The sequence below is a fragment of the Schistocerca nitens genome, chromosome 9, assembly GCF_023898315.1.
Source record: "Schistocerca nitens isolate TAMUIC-IGC-003100 chromosome 9, iqSchNite1.1, whole genome shotgun sequence".
Lineage (NCBI taxonomy): Eukaryota > Metazoa > Arthropoda > Insecta > Orthoptera > Acrididae > Schistocerca > Schistocerca nitens.
In genome coordinates, this window is record NC_064622.1 from 235,104,584 (window position 1) to 235,127,525 (window position 22,942).

At 43.4% G+C, this 22,942-nt stretch overlaps 1 protein-coding gene across 1 annotated transcript in view; it reads right to left on the reverse strand.

Moving 5' to 3' along the window:
• Positions 1–4,135: 4,135 nt before the first annotated feature.
• The window catches only part of LOC126204154 (tyrosine-protein kinase Abl-like), a 174,955-nt gene continuing 156,148 nt past the window's right edge, over positions 4,136–22,942 (reverse strand). The window contains exon 4 of the mRNA XM_049938562.1: positions 4,136–4,249. Within this exon, the coding sequence (XP_049794519.1) occupies positions 4,136–4,249 (114 nt within the window). The remainder of the gene's footprint in view (positions 4,250–22,942) is intronic.

Sequence of the window (22,942 nt, forward strand, 5' to 3'; positions counted from 1 at the left end):
TGACCTGTTATCCTTATTATGTGCAGAATCACTATGACGACACAAACGTAGATATGTCACTGTTTTCGTAGCATTGAATCACAAATTAAGATTGTTAAGTGGAATTCAAAATGGGTAGTAAAACTGAAAACAATACTCATAATAAATTTGGTGTACAAAGCATGATGTTTTCAGTATAAGGCCGTCGGCCAACATCCGAACAGCTGTGAATGTAACATCACATACACTATTAATAATCATTTATCACGTATACACTAAATATTTTCGGGTTTGTTACTCCTTATAAAGACACTTATGAATTATAGCATAACTTGAACTTGAATGTATAAAAGAAAATGAAACTCCGTGATCGGACCCTGATGACGACGTGATGTCGAACAGCCACTGTGTTATCTTCTCCCATGTCGTGTCACACAGATGTGGTATGGAGAGGCATGGGGTCAGCACGCCGGTCCTCTAGTCCTTGTCGACTTTCAGATCTTTGAGCCTCTACTTCTGATTAAAGTAGCTCCCTAATTGGCATCGCTAATCTGAGTACACCCAGTTCTAGTCTTCTCACCAAGGAAAAATCCTTGGCAGAATTTGGAATGAAACTCTGGTCGCTCGTATGGGATTCAGACTGGCTCAACACTTTTTTGTTTCTTCCTTCCTTTGGATCATTGTCTCCGCTGTTATATCGTCAGTGGGTCTTTGCGGACGTTGCATGAAATCTTTCACATAAGCTCGATGAAAACTGCATATGGTCTTTTATCCAGTGCAGTGGCCAGTTCCCTGACTGAACATGCTGAGGTTCCATGCTGTTCCACCCGGCTTTGGAGATGGTTGCTTGCGTATGAACATAAATTTGTTCCTCTTTTTATTGTCCCACATTGGCGCACTGTCGGGATAGTTTAAGGTTTAACCGGGTTCTCTTTCTGTGACTACCCTGTTATTCCTTCAGAATGGAATATGTGTTCCCGCACTGTCTTCGAGTAGTATTATTCGTGTCAGTGTGAGCGGAAGTTTTACTAGATGTTTCCAGATCGTGTAATTGAGGCGGGATTTAGGTATCGGCCTGGTATGCACCTAGTGAGACGTGCGAAACAAATCTCACTGCAATTTTCTGTGTATACGTCTTTATAGCAACGTTAATATCCTGGTTTTCTGGACTTCTCTGTCTTGAGTTGTTTACTTCCTCACTCGGATTCTGCCACTCAGAGAAAAATAACCGCTTCTCTTGGACGTCAATGGATTCCAGTAGAATCAAGCAAATGTCCATTACACTGACGAGTTAAGTAAAACATATCTTTACAATTCTTTTATTTTCTCTTCGATGAGTACATGTGCAACGGATACTACATTTAAAATGCGGGTTTCGCCACAGATGAATTATGTTTTACCTTTAATGCTTGCCTTCTACTGCAACCATGTCCACCAAACGATTGACGAACAACATGACGAGATATCCATACGTGTCAAAAAGCCACAGCTACCTCCCTTTTTTGAAGTGTAGCTCTCCGATGGCGTAGTCGAAATGTGTATTTTGCCTTTTTCACACGACGGGTGATTTTTTTTCTTTTATTGTGAGTAAAGTGATTGTTAATAACGAATGTTATTAGCAAATCTGTATTCCAAATGCGTATTTTCCAATTTAAAACTGATACTAATAATAATTTTTAATTTTTAAGCGTTGGTTGTTCATTTCTATATCTCTTCCAGAGATATAAGATAACTATGTTAAATTCTAGCTGTGATTAAAATGCCACAATTACATGCATTATTATATGTATTGCCCAACAATTTTTCTAGAGTACCACCTTTTCTATCACTAAATATCGGAATCTGCAGTCAGCTGTTTGGAACGACCATTTAGGTAAATCAATCAGGCTGTTACACTGCCGAAAATCCTGTAGCCATCAGATTACAGTCTTACACTATTCTGTCAACATTTATTTTCTTTTATATTATGCCTTGCTCTCAGATGAAATGGAGAAATGTCTTGTGTCATTATTCATAGCACCTTTAAAATGCTTTTTAAACATGTACGTTGAATCTCTTCATTTCCGAATAAGTCCTACAACCTACATCCTTCTGAATCTGCTTACTGTTTCCCTCTATAAGCCCCCCTCTCCCACCCCTCCCCCTCCTCCAACTCTCCTCCAGTAGTAAATTGGTGATCGCCTAATGTCGCAGAATGTGTCCCGCCAAACAATTACTTCTTTTAGTCGGGTTTTTCCACCAGTTTCTTTTCTCCGCACTTCCATTCAATACCTCCTCATTCGTTACGTGATCTACCAATCTGATCTGCAGCATTCTTCTATAGCACCACATTTCATATGCTTGTGTTTTATTCGTGTCTAAATTGTTTATGCTCATGTTCCACTTCCATGCAAGGCTAAATTCCATACAAATAGTTTCAGAAAAGACTTCCTAACACATAACTCTGTACTTGATGTTAATAAATTTCTCTTTTCCGGGAACTCTTTTCCTGTCATTGCCATTCTACTTCTTCTCGCTACTTCGGCCATCATCAGTAATTTGGCTGCCCAAACAGCAAAACTCACCTACTATTTTAAGTTTCTCGTTTCCTAATCTAATACCCTCAGCATCTTATGATTTAGATCGACTACACTTCATTATACTTCTTTAACTTCTGTTGAAGCTAACTTTCCATCCTCCTCAACACACTGTCCATCCAGTTAAGCTGTTCTTCCAAGTCCTTTGCTGTTTCAGAATTATAGTGTCATCGGTAAACCTCAAGGTTTTATTTCATCCTCTTAGACATTAATTCTTACTCCAAATTTTTCTTAGGTTTTCTTTATGGATGCTCAGTTTACAGACTGAATAATATCGGGGATATGCTACAACCCTGTCCCACTACCTTCTCAGCCACTGCTTACTTTTCATAGCCCTCCACGCTTATAACCGCCGTTTGATTTCTGTAAAAGTTGTAAATAGCCTTCTGCTATCTGTATTTTACCCCTGCTACCTTCATAATTAAAAAAAATCCAGTCAAAATGTCAAGTGTACGAATGCTATGAATGTAGGTGCTCTACCGACACAGCTAACCAAGCACGACTGGCGACCCGTCCTAACACCTCTACTTCCACTAGTACGTCGTCTCCTACCTTCCAAAAATCACAGAGCACTTTTCCACACAAGGCAAAAGGTTCAGACTTCGAGTCTCGTTCCGACACACAGGTTTAATCTGACAGGACGTTTAATATCAGCGCACACTCGGCTATCGAGTGAAAACTGCATTCCGTTTATAAACGTAGATTTGCCATTCCTTAACCTACCTTCCAAGGTAAGTCGTAGGGTCGGTATTTCCTCACGTGTTACTACATTTCTCAGGAATTGGTTCAAATAGCTCTGAGCACTATGGGACTGAACTTCTGAGGTCATCAGTCCCCTAGAACGTAGAACTACTTAAACCTAACTAACCTAAGGACATCACACAGATCCATGCCCGAGGCAGGATTCGAACCTGCGACCGTAACGGTAGCGCGGTTCCAGACTGAAGCCCCTAGAACCGCTCGGCTACAATGGCCGGCTCTCAGGAATTCAAACTACCTTGCCCGATATCCGCTTCTATCAGTTTTTACATTCCGTGCACGTAACAACTGTCATATAGCTTGTCATAACACTGTTGGACGCAATAACACCAAAGTAACAGTCAAGAAGAAGTTAATGGACTGTAGTGCCTTTGATGAATTTTTGCAGCTTAGAGCTCTGAGCTGCGGATAGTTTAATCTGCAACCTTTTTATCCGCCAAGTACCCGACTAACCAATAGGCACAAGTTGGGCAGTATCACATATGACTTGATGGAGCCGTGCGGGCGGTTCCCCAGAGAATGCCGACCCGTGTGTTAATTACTGCCACCGCAAGAAAACCCGCGCCGCGTCGCTCGCACGCCCACCGCCGCTCTCGTAATTAATGGAAAGCGCGTGCGGCCGCATCCGAGTGGAAGGCGACGAGAACCCCTGCCAGCGAGTGTGTGTGGAAATTTTGCATCGCCAGGTTGGCGACCCTGCCCTGACGGAGGAGATTAATTTCGGCGGCCGGCTGGACGTGACGCGGTGGAGTGGATTGGAACGGAGTGAGTATCAGCGCTGATCGAGTTGGGCGCCCTTGGTCCGTGACGGCATTCATCACTTAACTCTGCGGCGCAGCACCACGGGCCCGCCTGTCGACGTGCGCTGCGGGGCTGCCTACCAGGGGCGCGCCGAAAGCAAGATTTTGCCTCACGGTGTAAGTGGTGAGCCTGATCTACTCTTCAAAACACGCGCAAAATGTCACTCTCCATAACTCCTCCATGTGTCGTATTTTAGAGTTTTGATTACGAGATTGTTTACAGCTCGTCTACGGTACTCCCTACAGAAAGAGTAATAATCAGTTGGATCTTATGTGTGACGGTTGCAAAGCTTGCTTTGTTACAGGTATGTGGAGTTATGAAGGTAATTTTAACGGAGACCTAAAAGAAGTTACATTTATTCTGAACTATCCGAGTGCCTGGCGTTGCCAGGATATATATTTCTTTCAGTTCTTTTAGTGAATCCTCTCTTCTACAGCCCTCCCTCCCGCTACTCCTTCTCCCCACTCTCTCTGTTCACACCCTCCACTCACCATTCTCTGTCAATCTTCTTCTTCTCCTCTCTCTCTATCCATCTACTACTCCTCCCTTCCTCTATTCATCTTCTCTTCCCCCACCTTCTCCATATCGCCTCCTTTTCCCTTTCCGTGTCCCTCTCATTTCACCCTAGTCCATGTTCAGTTTTTCATCTTCACCTTCTCTCTTTAACTCCTCCACCCCCTCTCTTTGTGCTGTACAGTGATATAATTTTGTAGGTACAACCAGCGGCGTAAGTGTGTAATCTGCTAAATGTGCTGCAAGTGGTGTTGGTAACAAACCAGTAATAAGTTTGAACTTCATGCACAATGTGACAATTATTCACTTATCTCAGTGTTTTCTGCGCCAATCTCCTGAACTATGAGTCCTACAGTGATACAATTTTCCATATATATTCAGTGCTGTATGTGTACACTGGCTGAAAAATGTGTCGTGAACATAGACAATACTGAAAAAGCAATGAACTAAAGCGTCATGCCTGATACGATAGTTGCTGTGAGCAGTACACGTTTTCCTTCCATGTTGTGGGGGACCGCAAGCGAGAAAATGTTTCCTAAGAATTTGACATTATCCTCACAGTTCGTTGCCATTAACTAAGTGCTTCCGTTCTAAAATACTGACTAGTACACATAATAACATTGTGTACTTCATCCAACAATTGAGCGGAAGTATGATTTAAATACATTGAAGATTGTATGAGCATTGTCTTCATTAGCTTCAGTCTTCTTACGGAACACATATCAACGAAGAAAAGTGTTTTCACAAATGTGATAAGTTTGAAAAGTCGAAGAGTAAATAGCTTTCACAAAGAGAAAATTCTTCCCTAATTCGCGTAGTGTTCTTAAAATAAGTATCTTATACTATTCACTTTCTAAAGTAGCCTATCTTCTTCCTCGTTGTTCAATTTGTCTCTTTCCAAATTTCACTGAAGTCGGTTCAGCGGATTAGTAGTGATAAATATAAACGTCGCGTATGACGTGGCAGTTTTTCATGCATCTCAGTTTATGACACCATATATTCTGAACCATGTGTTGTTAAATGATATAATTTTGCACGTACATTCACTGGTATATTGGAACACTGTCTACAAAAACTGTCGTGAATAAGGCAAGTAGTAAAGAAATAATATATTAAAACATCATATTTTATGCGAAAATGAGCATGGAAATGTAGTAATGGGTAATCTTTTTTCCTTTCACCATTATGTATGGAGTATTAGTGACCAAAAGTTTCATATAAGTCTTAAGTTACAGGTAAAGTTGGTTACAAGTCACTAAATGCTTTCGTTCTTAAATACTGAACGAATAAACTTCCCACCGTTACCCCTCTCACAGGTACGTGGTTCTTACCCACACAGTGACTCATTTCAGACAGTAAGTGATATATGTACCAGGTTTGTTTGAAACTGATCTAGTGGTTCGGGTGTGATGTGGAACATACATACATTACGATAATAGGCATGAATGTATTTTTCGTGATCCGATTTTGGTGAAATATAGTCTATATTGCTCCCCCAGCAAGTCTTTAATTTCCAGTGAAAAACCCCCTAAAAGGCTCAGTAATTTTGGAGATTAGAGTGTACAGGAATGCAGTCAAGAAAGCTTTAGTGTGTGTGTGTGTGTGTGTTTTCCATGTTCGAATTTTGATTAACGAAATCATATACATTGCCCAAGCTATGCTCAAATTACCTGCGAAAACCTCATGAAAGAAAATTCGGCTCGTAGTTTTGCTGATTAGTGTCTTCAAAGACAAACAGAAAGTCACGACGGTGCTCAGGATTTATTGTTAGTATGGATAACTTCAAAGAATTGTTAGTTACATAAATAAATAATGCCTGATGGACGATGCAACTTGTTCTAGATCGGAAGTTGATTGTTACGCAAGGGGGATGCTACTGCTACGGCCCCTAACGACTGGGTGCTCTCTCAAGGTGTATTTGAGTAAGCTGCGCTCTACCGAGGTGGGTCACTGTCGCCTGGCGTTTGGCCTCTATGTTCCAGAGATGGTTGGCAACGGATACGAGCGTTACGGGTCCGAGGTGTCGCAAGTAAGGACTCCGTGGAACTACGACTTACCGTACACTGCCCTCCAGTCTCATCTGCTGTATCTCTAACGTTAACTGTGGAGCAGGGGAAGAACAAACATTTTGGTCGGATGAGCCTTGCTGGACACCGTTTCAGACTTCTGGCAGAGCTTACTTCCCAAGAGTGAATCAAGTGGGGCTTCGGTGATGATTTGTGCATCCATGTCGTTGTACTTTCTTAATAAATGACCTGTTGACACCTGCAGATTCTACAATGAATTTCCACAAATAACCAAAAAAATTGTGTACTATAAACTGTAATTTGACAACTCTACCATATTATTCAAATGTAGTGAAGCTGAACGAAATGATTCGGCGTGGATATTAAATGCAATGCACCAAAGGCAACTTTCACAGTTGAGAAGGAAGTAAATGACTGGTTCATATAGATTTGACTATAAAGAAAATTAGAGGTCAACATCAAATACCCATTTTCAGAAAGCCTTCGACACCGACCCCATATCATATTTTCGTTTTATGGCCACTGCAATTCTCGAACTCTTGCTGACTGAAAATAAATTAACGAAGGAACTAACACTTTAAAACAAGTCGCGATAAAAATGGTTACGGAAGCAGTCATGTGACATCACCGTACAAGAAGATAAAATAAAACGTGAAATTACAACATATGCAAACACCACTAGTAGGAAGGAGAAGTAACTCTATTGGAGAGAAAGGAATGCCATATATGGTAATGACTAATTATGCGCAGGCATCCGATAAATTTACAAAATACACTATGTGATCAAAAGTATCCGGACACACCCAAAAACATACGTTCTTCAGATAAGGTGCATTGTGCTGCCCCCTACTGCCAGGTACTCCACATCAGCGACCTCAGTAGTCATTAGACATCGTGAGAGAGAGGAATGGGGAGCTCCGCGGAACTAACGAACTTCAAACGTGGTCAGGTGATAGGGTGTCACTTGTGTCAAATGTCTGTAAGCGAGAATTTCACACTCGTAAACGTCCCTATGTCCACTGTTTCCGATGTGGTAGTGATGTGGAAACGTGAAAGGACACGTTCCGCACAAAAGAGTACAGGTCGACCTCGTCTGTTGACGGTCAGATAGCGCCGACATTTTAAGAGAGTCGTAATATGTAATAGTCAGACCACTATCAAAACCATCACACAGCAATTCTAAACTGCATCAGGATCCACTGCAAGTACTACGAAAGTTAGGTAAGAAGTGAGAAAACTTAGATTTCATGGTCTATCGGCTGCTCATAAGCCGGTAAATGACGAACGACGCTCGCTTGGTGTAAGGAGCGTAAACATTGGACAATTGAACAGTGGAAAAACGTTGCGTCGAGTGACGAATCACGGTACACAATGTGCATATCCTAGGGCAGGTTGTGTGTATGGCAAGTGCCCGGTGAACATCTACCATCGTGTGTAGTGCCAGCAGTGAAATTCGTAGGCGGTGGCGCTATGGTGTGATAGTGCTTTTAATGGAGGGAGCTTGCACCCGTTGTTGTTTTGCGTGTCACGCGGGAAAAGCGAGCGCTTAAATTTTTCTGTGCGAGCCCTGATTTCTCTTATTTTATCGTGATGATCATTTCTCCCTATGTAGGTGGGTGCCAACAGAATGTTTTCGCAATCAGAGGAGAAAACCTTTGATTGAAATTACATGAGAAGATCCCGTCGCAATGAATAACGCCATTGTTTTAATGATTGCCACTCCAATTCACGAGTCATGTCTGTGACACTATCTCCCCGTTTTCGCGATAGTACAAAACGAGCTGCCCTTCTTTCTACTTTTTCAATGTCATCCGTCAGTCCCACCTGATGCGGATCCCACACCGCACGGCAATACTCCAGAACAGGGCGGACAAGCGAGGTGTAAGCAGTCTCTTTAGTAGACATGTTGCACCTTCTAAGTGTTCTGCCTATAAATCGCAGTCTTTGGTTTGCTCTACCCACAATATTATCTATGTGATCGTTCCACTTTATGTTATTTGTAATTGTAATCCCTAAGTATATAGTTGAAGTTACAGCCTTCAGATTCATGTGACTTGTCGCGTAATCGAAATTTAGCCGATTTCTTTTAGTGCTCATCTGAACAACTTCACAATTTTCTGATTCAGGGTCAATTGCCACTTTTCGCACCATACCGATATCTTATGTAAATCATTTTGCAAGTCGTTTTGATCATGTGATGATTTTACAAGACGGTAAATGACAGCATCATATGCAAACAATCTAAGACGGCTATTCAGATGGTCTTCTATGTCGTTAATATAGATATATAGATCGTTAATATAGATGAGAACGTTCCTTGGGGAACGCCGGATATTACTTCCGTTTTACTCGACGACTTTCTGTCTATTACTAAGAACTGTGACGTTTCTGACAGGAAATCACGAATCCAGTCGCAGAACTGAGGCGATACTTCGTAGGCACGCAGCTTGGTTAGAGGACGCTTGTGAGGAATGGTGTCGAAAGGCTTCTGGATATCTAAAAATAAGGAATCAAGTTGACATCCCCTGTCGATAGCACTTATTACTTCATGAGTATAAAGAGGTAGTTGTGTTTCACAAAAACCATATTTTCTGAATCCGTGCTGATTATATGTCAATAAATCGTTTTCTTCGAGCTACTTCATAATGTTCGAATACAGTATATGTTCCAAAACCCTACTGCAGATCGACGTTAGTGATGTAGGCCTGTAATTCAGCGGATTACTCGTACTTCCCTTTTTGGGTATTGGTGTGACTTGAGCAATTTTCCAGGTACGGATATTTCTGTGAGCGAGTGGTTATATATACACTACTGGCCATTAAAATTGCTACACCAAGAAGAAATGCACATGATAAACGGGTATTCATTGGACAGATATATTATACTAGAACTGACATGTGATTCCATTTTCACGCAATTTGGGTGCATAGATCCTGAGAAATGAGTACCCAGAACAACCACCTCTGGCCGTAATAACGGCCTTGATACGCATGGGAATTGAGTCAAACAGAGTTTGGATGGCGTGTACAGGTAGAGCTGCTCTGCAGCTTCATCACGATACCACAGTTCATTAAGAGCAGTGACTGGCGTATTGTGACGAGCCAGTTACTCGGTCACCATTGACCAGACGTTTTCAAATGGCGAGAGATGTGGGCAATGTGCTGGCCAGGGCAGCAGTCGAACATTTTCTATATCCAGAAAGGCCCGTACAGGACCTGCAACATGCGGTAGTGTATTATCCTGCTGAAATGTAGGGCTTTGCAGGGATCGAATGAAGGGTAGAGCCACAGGTCGTAACACATCTGAAATGTAACGTCCACTGTTCAAAGCGCCGTCAATGCGAACAAGAGGTGACCGAGATGTGTAAGCAATGGTACCCCATACCATCACGCCGGGTGGTACGCCAGTATGGGGATGATGAATACACGCCACGATGTCGCCAAACACAGATGCGACCATCATGATGCTGTAAACAGAACGTGGATTCATCCGAAACAATGACTTTTTGCCGTTCGAGCACCCAGGTTCGTCTTTGAGTACACCATCACAGGCGCTCCTGTGTTTGATGCAGCGTCAAGGGTAACCGCAGCCATGGTCTTCGAGCTGACAGTCAATGCTGCTGCAAACTGTTCGTGCAGATGGTTGTTGTCTTGCAAACGTCCCCATCTGTTGTCTCACGGATCGAAACGAGGCTGCATGATCCGTTACAGCAATGCGGATAAGATGCCTGTCATATCGACTGCTAGCGATACGAGGCTGATGGGATCCCGCACGGTGTTCCGAATTACCCTCCTGAACACACCGATTCCATATTCTGCTAACAGTCATTGGATTTCGACCAACATTAGCAGCAATGTCGCGATACGATAAACCGCAATCGCGATAGGCTACAATCCGACCTTCATCAACGTCGTGGTGTGGTGGTGTGGTTGTTAGTGTTTAACGTCCCGTCGACAACGAGGTCATTAGAGACGGAGCGCAAGCTCGGGTTAGGAAAGGAATGGGAAGGAAATCGGCCGTGCCCTTTCAAAGGAACCATCCCGGCATTTGCCTGAAACGATTTAGGGAAATCACGGAAAACCTAAATCAGAATGGCTGGAGACGGGATTGAACCATCGTCCTCCCGAATGCGAGTCCAGTGTGCTAACCACTGCGCCACCTCGCTCGGTCATCAACGTCGTAAACGTGATGGTACGCATTTCCCCTCTTTACACGAGGCATCACAACAACGTTTCACCAGGCAACGCCGGTCAAGTGCTGTTTGTGTATGAGAAATCTGTGGGAAACCTTCCTCATGTCAGCAGGTTGTAGGTGTCGCCACTGGCGCGAACCTCGTGTGAATGCTCTGAAAAGCTAATCATTTGCATATCACAGAATCTTCTTCCTGTCGGTTAAATTTCCCGTCTGTAGCACGTCATCTTCGTGGTGTAGCAATTTTAATTGCCAGTAGTGTAATTGCTAAATAAGGAGCTATTTTATCAGCATACTCTGAGAGGAACCTGACTGGTATACAGTCTGGACCGGAGGCCTTGCCTTTATTAAGTGATTTAAGCTGCTTCGTTACTCCGATGATATCTACTCTTATGTTTCTCATCTTGGCAGTTTTTCTGTATTGGATTGGATTGGATTGTTTGGGGGAAGAGATCAAACAGCTAGGCCATCGGTCTCATCGGATTAGGGAAGGACGGGGAAGGAAGTCGGCCGAGCCCTTTCAAAGGAACTATCCCGGCATTTGCCTGGAGCGATTTAGGGAATTCACGGAAAACATAAATGAGGATGGCCGGACGCGGGATTGAACCGTCGTCCTCACGAATGCGAGTCCAGTGTGCTAACCACTGCGCTTTTGATTGGAATTCAGGAATATTTACTTCGTCTTCTTTGGTGAAGGAGTTTCGGTAAATCATGTTTAATAACTCTGCTTTAGTGGCACTGTCATTAGTGACTTCATCGTTGTTATCGGGCAGTGAAGGTTTTGATTGCGTATTGCCACTGGTGTGCTTTATGTACGACCAGAATCTCTTTGGGTTTTCTGCTAGCATCTCGCGTTGAAGTACGTGCCATATTTCGAACTTCTGTAAAACTTTCCCAATCTTGGTGATTTTGTGTTCTTTTAAATTTGGCATGCTTTTTTCGCTGGTTCAGCAACAGCGATCTGACCCGTTTTGTGTACCATCGGGAATCGGTACCATCACTTACTAATTTATGTGGTATATATCTCTCAATTGCTGTCGATACTGTTTCTTTGAAAACATTCCTAAACTTTTCTACACATACATGATCAAATCGGAAGGAGTGAAGTCTGTCTCTTAAAACGGCGTTAAGAGCATTTTTCTTGGCTTTTTTAAATAGATATACTTTGTGTTTCTTTTTGATGGTTGTAGGGGTTGCGGTACTCAGCCTCGCAGCTACTGCCTTGTTGTCGCTAATCCCTATATTCGTCACAATACTCACTATTTGTCCAGGATTATTTGTTACTAGAAGGCGAAGTATGCTTTCGCAACCATTTACGCTTCGAGTGGGCTCATGAACTAATTGTTCAAAATAATTTTCTGAGAAAGCATTTACCAAAATTTCGGACAATGTTTTATGCCTGCCTCCGGTTTTAAACCATAATTTTTCCAGCATATCGAGGGTAGATTAAAGTCACCACCGACCATAATTATATGAGCGTGGTACTTATTTGAAATGAGACTCAAGCTTCCTAGGAACTGTTCAGCAACTATATCTACTGAGTCGGTGGGTCGGCAAAACATCCCATTAATAGTTTAGTCCGATTGTCGGGTATAACCTATACTCATACTAATTGACACGAACTGTCTACTTCAATTTCGCTACAAGGCAACCTACTTCTGACAGCGATAAATACTCCACCACCAACTGTATTTAAACTATCCTTTCTAAACACTGTTAGATCGTTTGAAAAAATTTCGGCTGAATTTATTTCCGGCTTTAGCCAGCTCTCTGTACCTACAGCTATTTGAGCATCAGTGCTTTCTATTAGGGCTTGGAGCTTTCGTTCTTTCCCAACACGGCTAAGACAATTTACAACTACAATACCAACCGTTTCTATAACTACCTTACTATGTTTTCCCTGCCCACCCGCCTGCTGACCTATTAAACGAAACCGGGAAATCCACCACCTGATGGCCAAGTGAAGGAATCTGCAGCCTACATGGTCACAGAACCACCTGAGCCTCTGATTCAGACCCTCTACTCGGACCTGCACAACAGTCCGATCTATCGACGATGTTGCAGATGGTGAGCTCCGCCTTAATCTCGGAAGCAAGACTGGCAATCTCTACCATGTCCACTAGCTTCCAGAAACCAGACAGAATTTGCTCCGATCCAAAGCGACGCACGTCATTGGTACCGACATGAGCCACCACCTGCAGTTGGCTGCACCCTGTACTCTTCATGGCATCCGGAAGCACCCTTTCCACATCCGGAATGACTCCCCTTGGAATGCACACGGAGTGCACACTGGATTCCTTCCCCTCCTTGGTAGCCATGTTCCTAAGGGGCCCCATTACGCGCCTAACATTGGAGCTCCCAACCACCAGCAAACCTACCCTCTATGAATGCTTAGACCTTGCGAAAAGAGATGGTTCCTCTGGAACAGGGTGGACGACTGCATCCGGCTCAGAGACATCCTCAGCCACAGATAACGCCCGAAACCTGTTCGTGAAACGAACCGGGGAGGCCCTACAATCGCCCCTCGGAAAGTTTTTCGCTGCCTGCCAGGCTTTGGAATGATCTCCCACTCGACCACGGGTGAGAGATCAACCTCAGTTCAGGTAGTACCCGGGGCGACCACAGCAGTGGACCGATCGGACACGTTGGACGTGTTTGACGTCCCTCGCATCCCCGCGCTCGATCCCACACAGTGAGCACCTGTTCATAATGCACGGCCTGTGGCGGAGTGGTTACATGACAATAACATTCCTGTAATGGACTGTCCTGCACAGAGTCCTGACCTGAATCCTGTAGAGCACCTTTGGGATGTTTTGGAATGCCGAATTCGTGCCAGGCCTCACCGACTGACATCAATACCTTTCCTTAGTGCAGCACTCCGTGAAGAATGGGCTGCCATTCCGTAAGAAACCTTCGAGCACGTGATTGAAGGTGCGCCTGCGAGAGTGGAAGCTGTCATCAAGGCTGAGGGTGAGCCAACAGAATATTGAATTCCAGGATTACCGATGGAGGGCGCCACGGATTAGGAAGTCATTTTCAGCCAGGTGTCCGCATACTTATGATCACATTGTGTATTTTCGTGACCACAAAGTTAACAGATATTTCTGTACAGAAAAACCGTTAAAAACACAATTACGCCACAACAATAACAAGAACCGATGTGGAAGTTTGGGAATATTGTACCAGATCAAATGTAGTACAAACGTTATGTTGACGACTCAGAAAAATAATCATAGGACAGACGGGACGGTATTTTGATACTAGATCCGAAGAACACTCATGGCTCCATAACAACAAGATAGCTTTCGGTTCACGCTTAGTAAACTGTTAACAGTTCGCTGAATGCCAACAAATGAATCTGAAGAGTTAATATAGAGCAGATAGGTGACGGGCGGCCCAATAGTGGGCACTGCTATCTATCAACACTGTATTTTATTGTAATTTCATTTTAATAGTAATCAATAACATTTCATTTCGCTGTTTTACTATAAGGCCAACGATTATAATTTCTTGTAGTATCTTCTACATTAACGACACATGTTGTAAAATGTACATAATCATGGATCAGTTAGTCCTTTAATTGTACACATTTAAGCGTTTTTATGAGTACACGTTTGATAACTTAGCTCTGATTGCTAAGCGAGATTGCGAAGCATATACGCTTCATATGATTTTAAGATGTGATAGTGACCGAAGCGTGCATATGTTTCTAATTTTTCATATTACCTTTAAAATTAAAAAAAAAAATTGTTTTAACTTTAATTTGCACTGTTTGCATTATTTTTAAAAAAAAAACAGTTTTACTTGATTGACCACAGATAATATAAGTAAATGCAGAGTATGCTGTTATGTTTCTATTTAGAATATGTTTTTCCTCCTCTCTGTCGTCCCTCCTGCCCCCCTCTGCTCCACCAGCTTCCACATCCGTACACAGCAATGTAGGACATTATTATAATCTCAGTCATTTATCATGTGACTACATGTACATTCACTTAAATGTTGTATTACTTCACGATGTTGAAAGTGCCTAAGTAAATTTGTTTCAATTCACAAGGCTTTTGTGGATTAATCACATCTGAAAATTTCTACTATTTACCAAAACTGGTAATGTGAATACTTTTTAAACATCTAAGCGATCGTTGACGAAATAAAATAGTGCATAAAAATGATGTGATATTACTGTAAAATCGTTTTACTGGCAAGGATAACGTGTGAAGTAACCGGAATTGGTCAGGGCCAAGAGACACTGGTTGACCAGCCAAGGGCGACGGCTGTGAGACGACGAGAACCAGGGAAGACAACAGCGATAAATGAACAATGAGGCAACATGACAGAATGACAAGTCCAGAGTGCAAACCAAATGAGGGACGTCTAACGTAGCAGTATCATCGGTCAGTATAACGAACAAATGCAGAGCACTGTCAGAACACGAGTGAGGTCCTGGTTTTTTTTTTTTCCTTTATTGTAGTTCAATTCCCCATTGGGGCGGTCTGGCAGCAACATATGCACTGCTCTTCAGCCGAAAGATATAGAACAATAGAAGACATTGAAAAATAAATGGTGATCATAGATACAAAAAAAGGGAAACATCATGGAAGACAATATACAAAAAAGGGGGCGACTCAAAAATGGAGATAAGAACGGTAAAAAAAGTAGCACACACAAAAACCACACACTGGAACAATTAAAAGAAACAATGCGCAGTGTGACCGGAGCATAAAAGTATCGATGGGTGGGTAGCACATAACAAACACTGACAGTAACTCTAAGTACACGGCCAGCACGCAATTAAAATCACAACTCTTGTTGCACAGGAGAAATAGCACTAAACACAACACTGACTTGGCACGATGATCAAAATGGACGATCTGACAGGCGCAAGGAGAAGAGGGAAGAAGGGAGGGAGGGGAAGAGAGAGGGGGGAGATGGTCTGGAGGCGCACCAGAGAGGGCCAGGTATGAAGGGACATGTGAGGGAAAGTGGCAAGGATAGCGGCAGGGGTTCAGGGGGGGGGGGGAGGAAAATTCGCTCTGGGAAGAAGGAGGGGAGAGGAAAAAAGGGGGCACTGGGGAGTGAGGGAACAAGGCTACGTTATAGTTGGAAGGAAGGGTATATGTCACGGCGAAGTTCACCATCTGGGAGGAGGAGGTGCTGGAAATTTGCCTTATGAAGGAGATGGAGGGTGTGGTGGTGGAGAGACAGAGGGATACAGCTATAGAGGCGCGGCAACTAGCGGGGGGTGGAGAGGAATGAGGAAACCAGGAGATGGGGGGGATCAAGCCTGCGGACAATGTAAAGGATGTGGAAATGTTGGAGGAACAGGAGGAAGTGGGGGAAGGGGATGCATTCATACAGGATCCGTGTGGGGGGAGGAAGGTGGATATGGAAGGCAAGGTGGAGCACATGGCGTTCAAGGATTTGGAGGGTCTTGTAAAAGTGGGTGGGTTCAGAGATCCAGGCAATGCTGGCATAAGAGAGTAGAGGACGGATGAGGGATGAGGGATGAGGGATTTGTAGGTGTGGAGGATGGTGGAAAGATGCAATCCCCATGTCCAGCTAGACAGGAGTTTCAGGAGGCAGAGGCGGGAATGGGCTTTCTGCTGAATGGTGTGGAGGTGAGGGGTCCCGGTGAAGTGATGGTCAAGGGTGAGGCCAAGGTATTGCAAGGTGGGGGTGATTTGGATGGGACGACCATAAAGGGCGAGGTAGAAATCATGGAGACGGAAGGAGCCTGGGGTGCGAACTATGATGATTGCCTGGGTTTTGGAGGGGTTGAGATGGTGGAACCACTGGTTACACCAAGTGGTGAAATGGTTGAGGTGGGTTTGGAGGGTGCATTGGGACCGTTGAAGGGTAGAATGGAGAGCCAGGAAGATGGTGTCATCAGCATACTGGAGAAGGTATGGGTGGCTTCGGCATATCAGCTGCATACAAGAGATAAAGGAGAGGGTAGAGGACAGAGCCCTGGGGGACGACAGCAGTGGGATAAAAGATATGGGATATGGTGTTGTAGAGGGTGACATAGGAAGGACGGCGTGTGAGGAAGGAAGCGACCAGACGGACAAAACTGATAGGCAGGACGTAGGTTTGGAGTTTAAAGAGGAGACTGGGCTGCCATACACGGTCATAGGCGTTTTGGAGGTCGAGAGAAACAAAAATGGTGGAGCGATGGGAGTTGAGCTGGAGGGAGAGAAGGTGAACGAGGTTAAGGACATGGTGTTCAGTGGAGAAGGAGGCTTGGAAGCCTCACTGGGTAAGGGGGAGGAGGTGGTGTTGATTAAGTTGTTGATGGGTACGGCGGAAGAGGATGGATTCGAAGTCCTTAATGAAGACGGAGGTGAGGCAGATGAGGCGATAGGAAGAGGTGGCAGAGGGGGGTTAGGTCCTGGCCCCAGCGCTACGAGCTTTATGTCAAGGCCGCGTTCGCCAGTAAGCTGGCCCGTGGTGAGTCGACTGCGCCTAGTGCTGAGGCGGCGACGGTAGCGCTCGCAAATATTAGGTCAGTGCGTTCTGGCGGGCTTTTGAACTCGTCGGGCCGGGAAACCAAAATGTGAACATTTTGGCTGATTATGTACAGCCCACGGTACAATGTTTGATATGGTGATGTGTTGTAACACGACAGAGCCCATGTCGGCACATCTCGCATCGTCCTGGACTCCTTTTGTGCACACAAGGATGAATTTTTGCATCTCCACTACGAATGCTGATTTTATTTGGTGAAAAGACCGGTACTTCATTTTAGATACATAAAATAATAAATACCACGACAGACCTACGTTTATACACTTCCTGCAGTGCTGCTGAGAATGTCACATCCAGGTGTGAGCCTGTAGCATCTACACATTCATAGAGTGCCAAGTAATGTGCAAAGACCATTTAAAAGATTTTTCAAATTGTCTCTGAACTCGTAATGCCATAATCTGTGTGGTATACCTCGCGCAAGATACGGTGGCCGATGCGCAGTGAACAAATTTCGTCCAAAGTGATGCGCTAGTTCATTCGTTTTTTCAGAAGGGGAGGCCGTTACGTGTTTTCCACCTTTGGCCGATCAGCGAATGACAGAATCGAGGCGTGCACACTGCTATCTTTCGGAAACGATTTTACAGAAAATGTTAGGTAAAAAGGTTTAATTTTCGCTTTATTTATAGCCTTATATGTCAAGTACATGATATGATGTGGCCACCAATTCTTTAATGGTCATATTTATTGTGATACTTCTGTGATAGTAAGACACTACGAGCAATTCTGCAAACTCAGCAATGAAAAGTAGAGATCACTAGAATTTTTCGTTTGGTGTATATTAGATAATATGTTGTTGCATTCGCAGTTTAGCTAACATATTGATTTTTTCTTTACATTTGGATAGAGGTGTCCATCTGCCACCAATCGCGAGAAAATTGATCAGATGTAGCCACTCATTTGCGATCGTGCCGCGCCGGTAATAAAGCCAGAGTGAAATATTAACAACATTCTTGATATTTCATAAACGCTTTCAGATAGTGAAATTAGATTTTGGAAAATAATAGCACGCAAAGAGGAGAGTATTTTACCATATCGTTATTACGTGAAACTTCATTATCTACGTCGTTATTCAAATAACTAGAAACTTTTTCAGTGGAAGACTGTAATTTTTAAGGGCCATCGATAGGTGGTGAAACGAGAAATGCTATAGGTTTTGGAACAACATAAGTGAAGACATTACACGTTTATTTTGTATTAAAGATGTGATTTTTCATGAGCTACTGACTTTAATTTTACACATTTGTGTGTGCACAACATGTTAGTGATGTAAGTCAGTGTAAACTCCACCGTGTTTTGGCAAAAGAAGCAAATTTTCACATGGCAACCAGAGAAATGGGTAGATTTTACTCATGACTCTTCTATGAAAGTTATAAATGGTTATCAAATCGTTCAAATGGCTCTGAGCACCATGGGACATAGCTTCTAAGGTCATCAGTCCCCTAGAACTTAGAACTAATTAAACCTAACTAACCTAAGGACGTCACACACATCCATGCCCGAGGCAGGATTCGAACCAGCGACCGGAGCGGTCGCGCGGTTCCAGACTGTAGCGCCTAGAACGGCTCGGCCACCCTGGCCGGCGAAATGGTTAACAAGCCAAGCCAAAATAAATAGTTGCATTTTCGGCGAAATTCTTTACGGATACTAATGAAAGAATAGGTGACAGTAGACCTTTTTGAATGGTCAACATGCAAGAGTGGGTGTGGAGGGGCTCCACTTAATATTTACCAAAAATGTGAAAGCAGGCTACAGTTTTGAGCGGCACTTTCCCCTCCAGCTCTCGGAAATTCCCCTACAGCGTTCAGAGCGACCCCCACACTACCGCTCTGCCCAAATTTCCCCAGCCGACTGCGCGCCTAGCGGCCACGGCATATTGCGCGCACTACACACGTACGTCTCATCTTTGAAAACGGCGCCATGCGGAATGGTTCTACCTGAAGTGAACATAAATGTTCAGCTCCACCTTCAAGCATTCTGTTGTTAAATCACCATCCATGAAAGGATCCAAAGACTATGCCAAAAGTAGTGCCATTTTGTGGCTCATCCGAGCGGTACCTGTACTTGATTTTTGTTCCCCTTCTATTAAGGTAACTTCCTTTTAAAAGTTTTAAAACCTCTTAAGGCGATCAGGTCCTTCACATTTTTCATTTACGCATTTTTAAAGGCATAAGACACGTAGAGCCGTTGTAAATTGAACTTCGTGAAACTTTTTAATGTGTTTGATATTTTGAATACAAGTCCTCGTAAGAAAAATAAAAACGTTGCTGTACTGCGGATTGAAATGCAAAGGCATTGTAGGTGTTACACGATGCCGACTCGCTATTGCTGCTCTTATATGGGACCACTATCAAAACTGTCTTTCCCCTGTTTCGCAGCTGGCCCTTCTCCAGCGCTGTCGCGACCACAGTATGTGCGCACGTTGCCCACCACGCAAGCAACAGCTCGGCTCGTGTGAATGAGCCCGAGCAGGCGGTCACGCTCAAAACGATCGCGTTGCTAACAGGCAAAATTCCTGATGTCTGGAACTCTGATCGGTACCAAACATTGCATGTAGATAGTGTCAACCAAAGCAACGATTTACTTCTTGGTACTTGATAGGAGAACATTTTCCTGACATGTAAATGGACTTTGTGGAATTTGTAGCGATGTTGTTATTGAAGACTGCTTTCGCTATGTTAGTTGAAAGTAGTAAACCTATATAGTACTTTGTATACATAGGTGTGGCATTCAGTCGGATATGTGCGACAGAACCGACACAACTCGTGATGAAGCAGCTAGCGCATTTGCCCGCATCTCGTGGTCGTGCGGTAGCGTTCTCGCTTTCCACGCCCGGGTTCCCGGGTTCGATTCCCGGCGGGGTCAGGGATTTTCTCTGCCTCGTGATGACTGGGTGTTGTGTGATGTCCTTAGGTTAGTTAGATTTAAGTAGTTCTAAGTTCTAGGGGACTGATGACCATAGATGTTAAGTCCCATAGTGCTCAGAGCCATTTGAATTTAGCTAGCGCATTTGTTGTTCCACAGTATAAACACAAACAATCAGAACAGTAGAACAAAGAAACAATTGCATCACACGCGCGAAAATATTAATGGTTTCATCTAACGCTTTCCCACATAATACAGTAAAAATTTTCATTATCGGGATATTAAACCCAGGACCCTTGGTACGACGATCCAGCGCTCTACCAACTTCGCCAGCCGCGGTGGTCGAGCGGTAATAGGCGCTTCAGTCCGGAACCACGCGGCTGCTACGGTAGCAGGTTCGAATCCTGCCTAGGTCATGGATGTGTGTGATGTCCTTAGGTTGGTTAGGTTTACGTAGTTCTAAGTCTAGGGGACTGATGACCTCAGATTTTAAGTCCCATAGTCTTTAGAGCCACTTTTCTACCAACTTCGCCACGGAAGCTATACACGTTAGTTAATGACGACTATGCTTTTCCTCTACTCTGAAGTTCTGACCTTGCTTTTAATTAACGTTTACGCCCGTTCTGCTGGATGGCAGCACATAGTATGAACTACATCGGAGTCTTATTTGATACTCTATCGACATACAGCGTTTGGCAGCATCTTATGCAAATGGCCATGTCCATAAATATGCCGCTTCCAGATGACTGTTATGAAACAATAACACAGTACACAGTAGCACAAGGTGCTTTATGTTTTTAAATGTTTTAGTTATGACAAACATTTTATAATGTATGTTTTCATCTTCATGAGAAGTTGGCGTGAGGTCTAACTTAAAATGAGCATGTTCTATAAAAAGAGATTTTGTAAGTGCTGAAGGTGACAGCAAAGTCTGCCGAAACTAGCTATTTTAAACATAGAAATATTTACGCGATCTGGGCTTTAGAAAGTTTTTAACGAGTAAAACAGATCGCTCCTATTGTCTTCTCTAAATAAGAAGATTCAATCAATATTCTGACGTCTGTTAATGGGGGTAATAATCAGCAGTATTAAGCCAGCCCTCTTACAACTAGTGGTTCTATCTCAGGGCTTACATTTAAAAACGCAAAGCACCTTGTGCTACTGTGTACTGTGTTGGTGTTCCGTAACAGTCATCTGGGAGCGGCATATTTGTGGACATGGCCATTTGCTGAAGATGTTTATACGTTTTTAAATAGTGTACATATGACAAACCTTTTATTATGTGCTTTTTTTAATCCACATGACAACTTGGCGTGAGGTCCAACTTAAAATGAACACGTTTCGTAACAGCAAAAATTTTTAGTACCTGAAGATAACAGAAAAGTCTGTGGAGTATTGTTGTTTTAAATAAAGAAATATTTATGTGTTCTTAGCTTTAGTAAGTTTTTAGCAAGACGTCATAATAGCTCCACTGGCTCGAGCTTACTTGACTATATAGTCGGGTGGTTTGTCATAAGGATGAAAATTACATACAATTCGCTTTAAAAACCTGCTTTTATTACTGTCTATGTCACACAGTCGGAAATGATAATGTTCTTTAATACGTGGAGTGACTTTCACACATTTGATGTGCTACCACGTATTCATGCAGCCACCATGGCTCAGGTGCTTTCTCACGAGATGTAACTCATGGATGAATAGCTGTAAAAGCTGTAAATACCGTATTAAGGGCACGGGCTAAAATATTAGTTACTCGTTTGAAAGAATAGCCTGGTCGATTTGAAGCACTTTAAATCCACATCCACATCTATAGTCCGCAAGCCACCTGATGGTGTGTTCCGGAGGAAGCTTTCTGTGCCGATGTCATTTTCCCAGTTTTCCAGATACAGTTGCGTATGTTTCGCGGGAAGAGTGGTTGCTGGTAGGCCTCGGTGCGGGCTCTAAACTCTCTAATTTCATCTTCGTGGCCTTTTAAAGCGACAAAGGAAAGAGGGAGCAATATATTGGTCAAATATTCTAGGAACTGACCCTCTCAAAACCTTAACAGTAGACCATAACGTGATGCATAGCGCCTCTCTTGCAGCGTCTGTCAGTGGAATTGACTGCAACTTCGCGACACTTTCGCAACTACTAAACGAATCCCTGACGAAACGTACTCTACTCCTCTGGATCTTCTCTAATTCCTCTAGCATTCCTACCTGGTACGAAACCCATACTGAATAGCAGTTCACGATTACTGGTCAATCGAGTGTTTTGTAAGTTATTGCCTTTTTTGATCATTTTCCGACCATTTTGTTTTACGCCTACCATACTCGCGATTAATTTAATCTGACCTTTCCACTTCGAATTGCTCCGCACGCGTACTCCTAGATGTTTTATGGAAGTAACTGATTCCAGTGACTGTCCTGTAACTTTGTAGTCTTACAGTAAATGACGTTTCTGTCTATGTATTCACAAAACGTTACATTTGTTTATGTTAAGGGTCAATTGCTGTTCCCTGCACAAAGAATCGATCCTCTGCAGGCCTTCCTCCATTTCGCTACAGTTTTCTACTGTCGCGATTTCTCTGTATAGAACAGCATGATTTGCGAAAAGCCTCATAGAACTTCCGACGTTATGCACTAGGCCATTTATAGTAGTATATATTGTGAAAAGCAATGGTCCTGCAACATTTGCCAGGGGAACGCCCGAAGTTACTGTTACGTCTGAAGA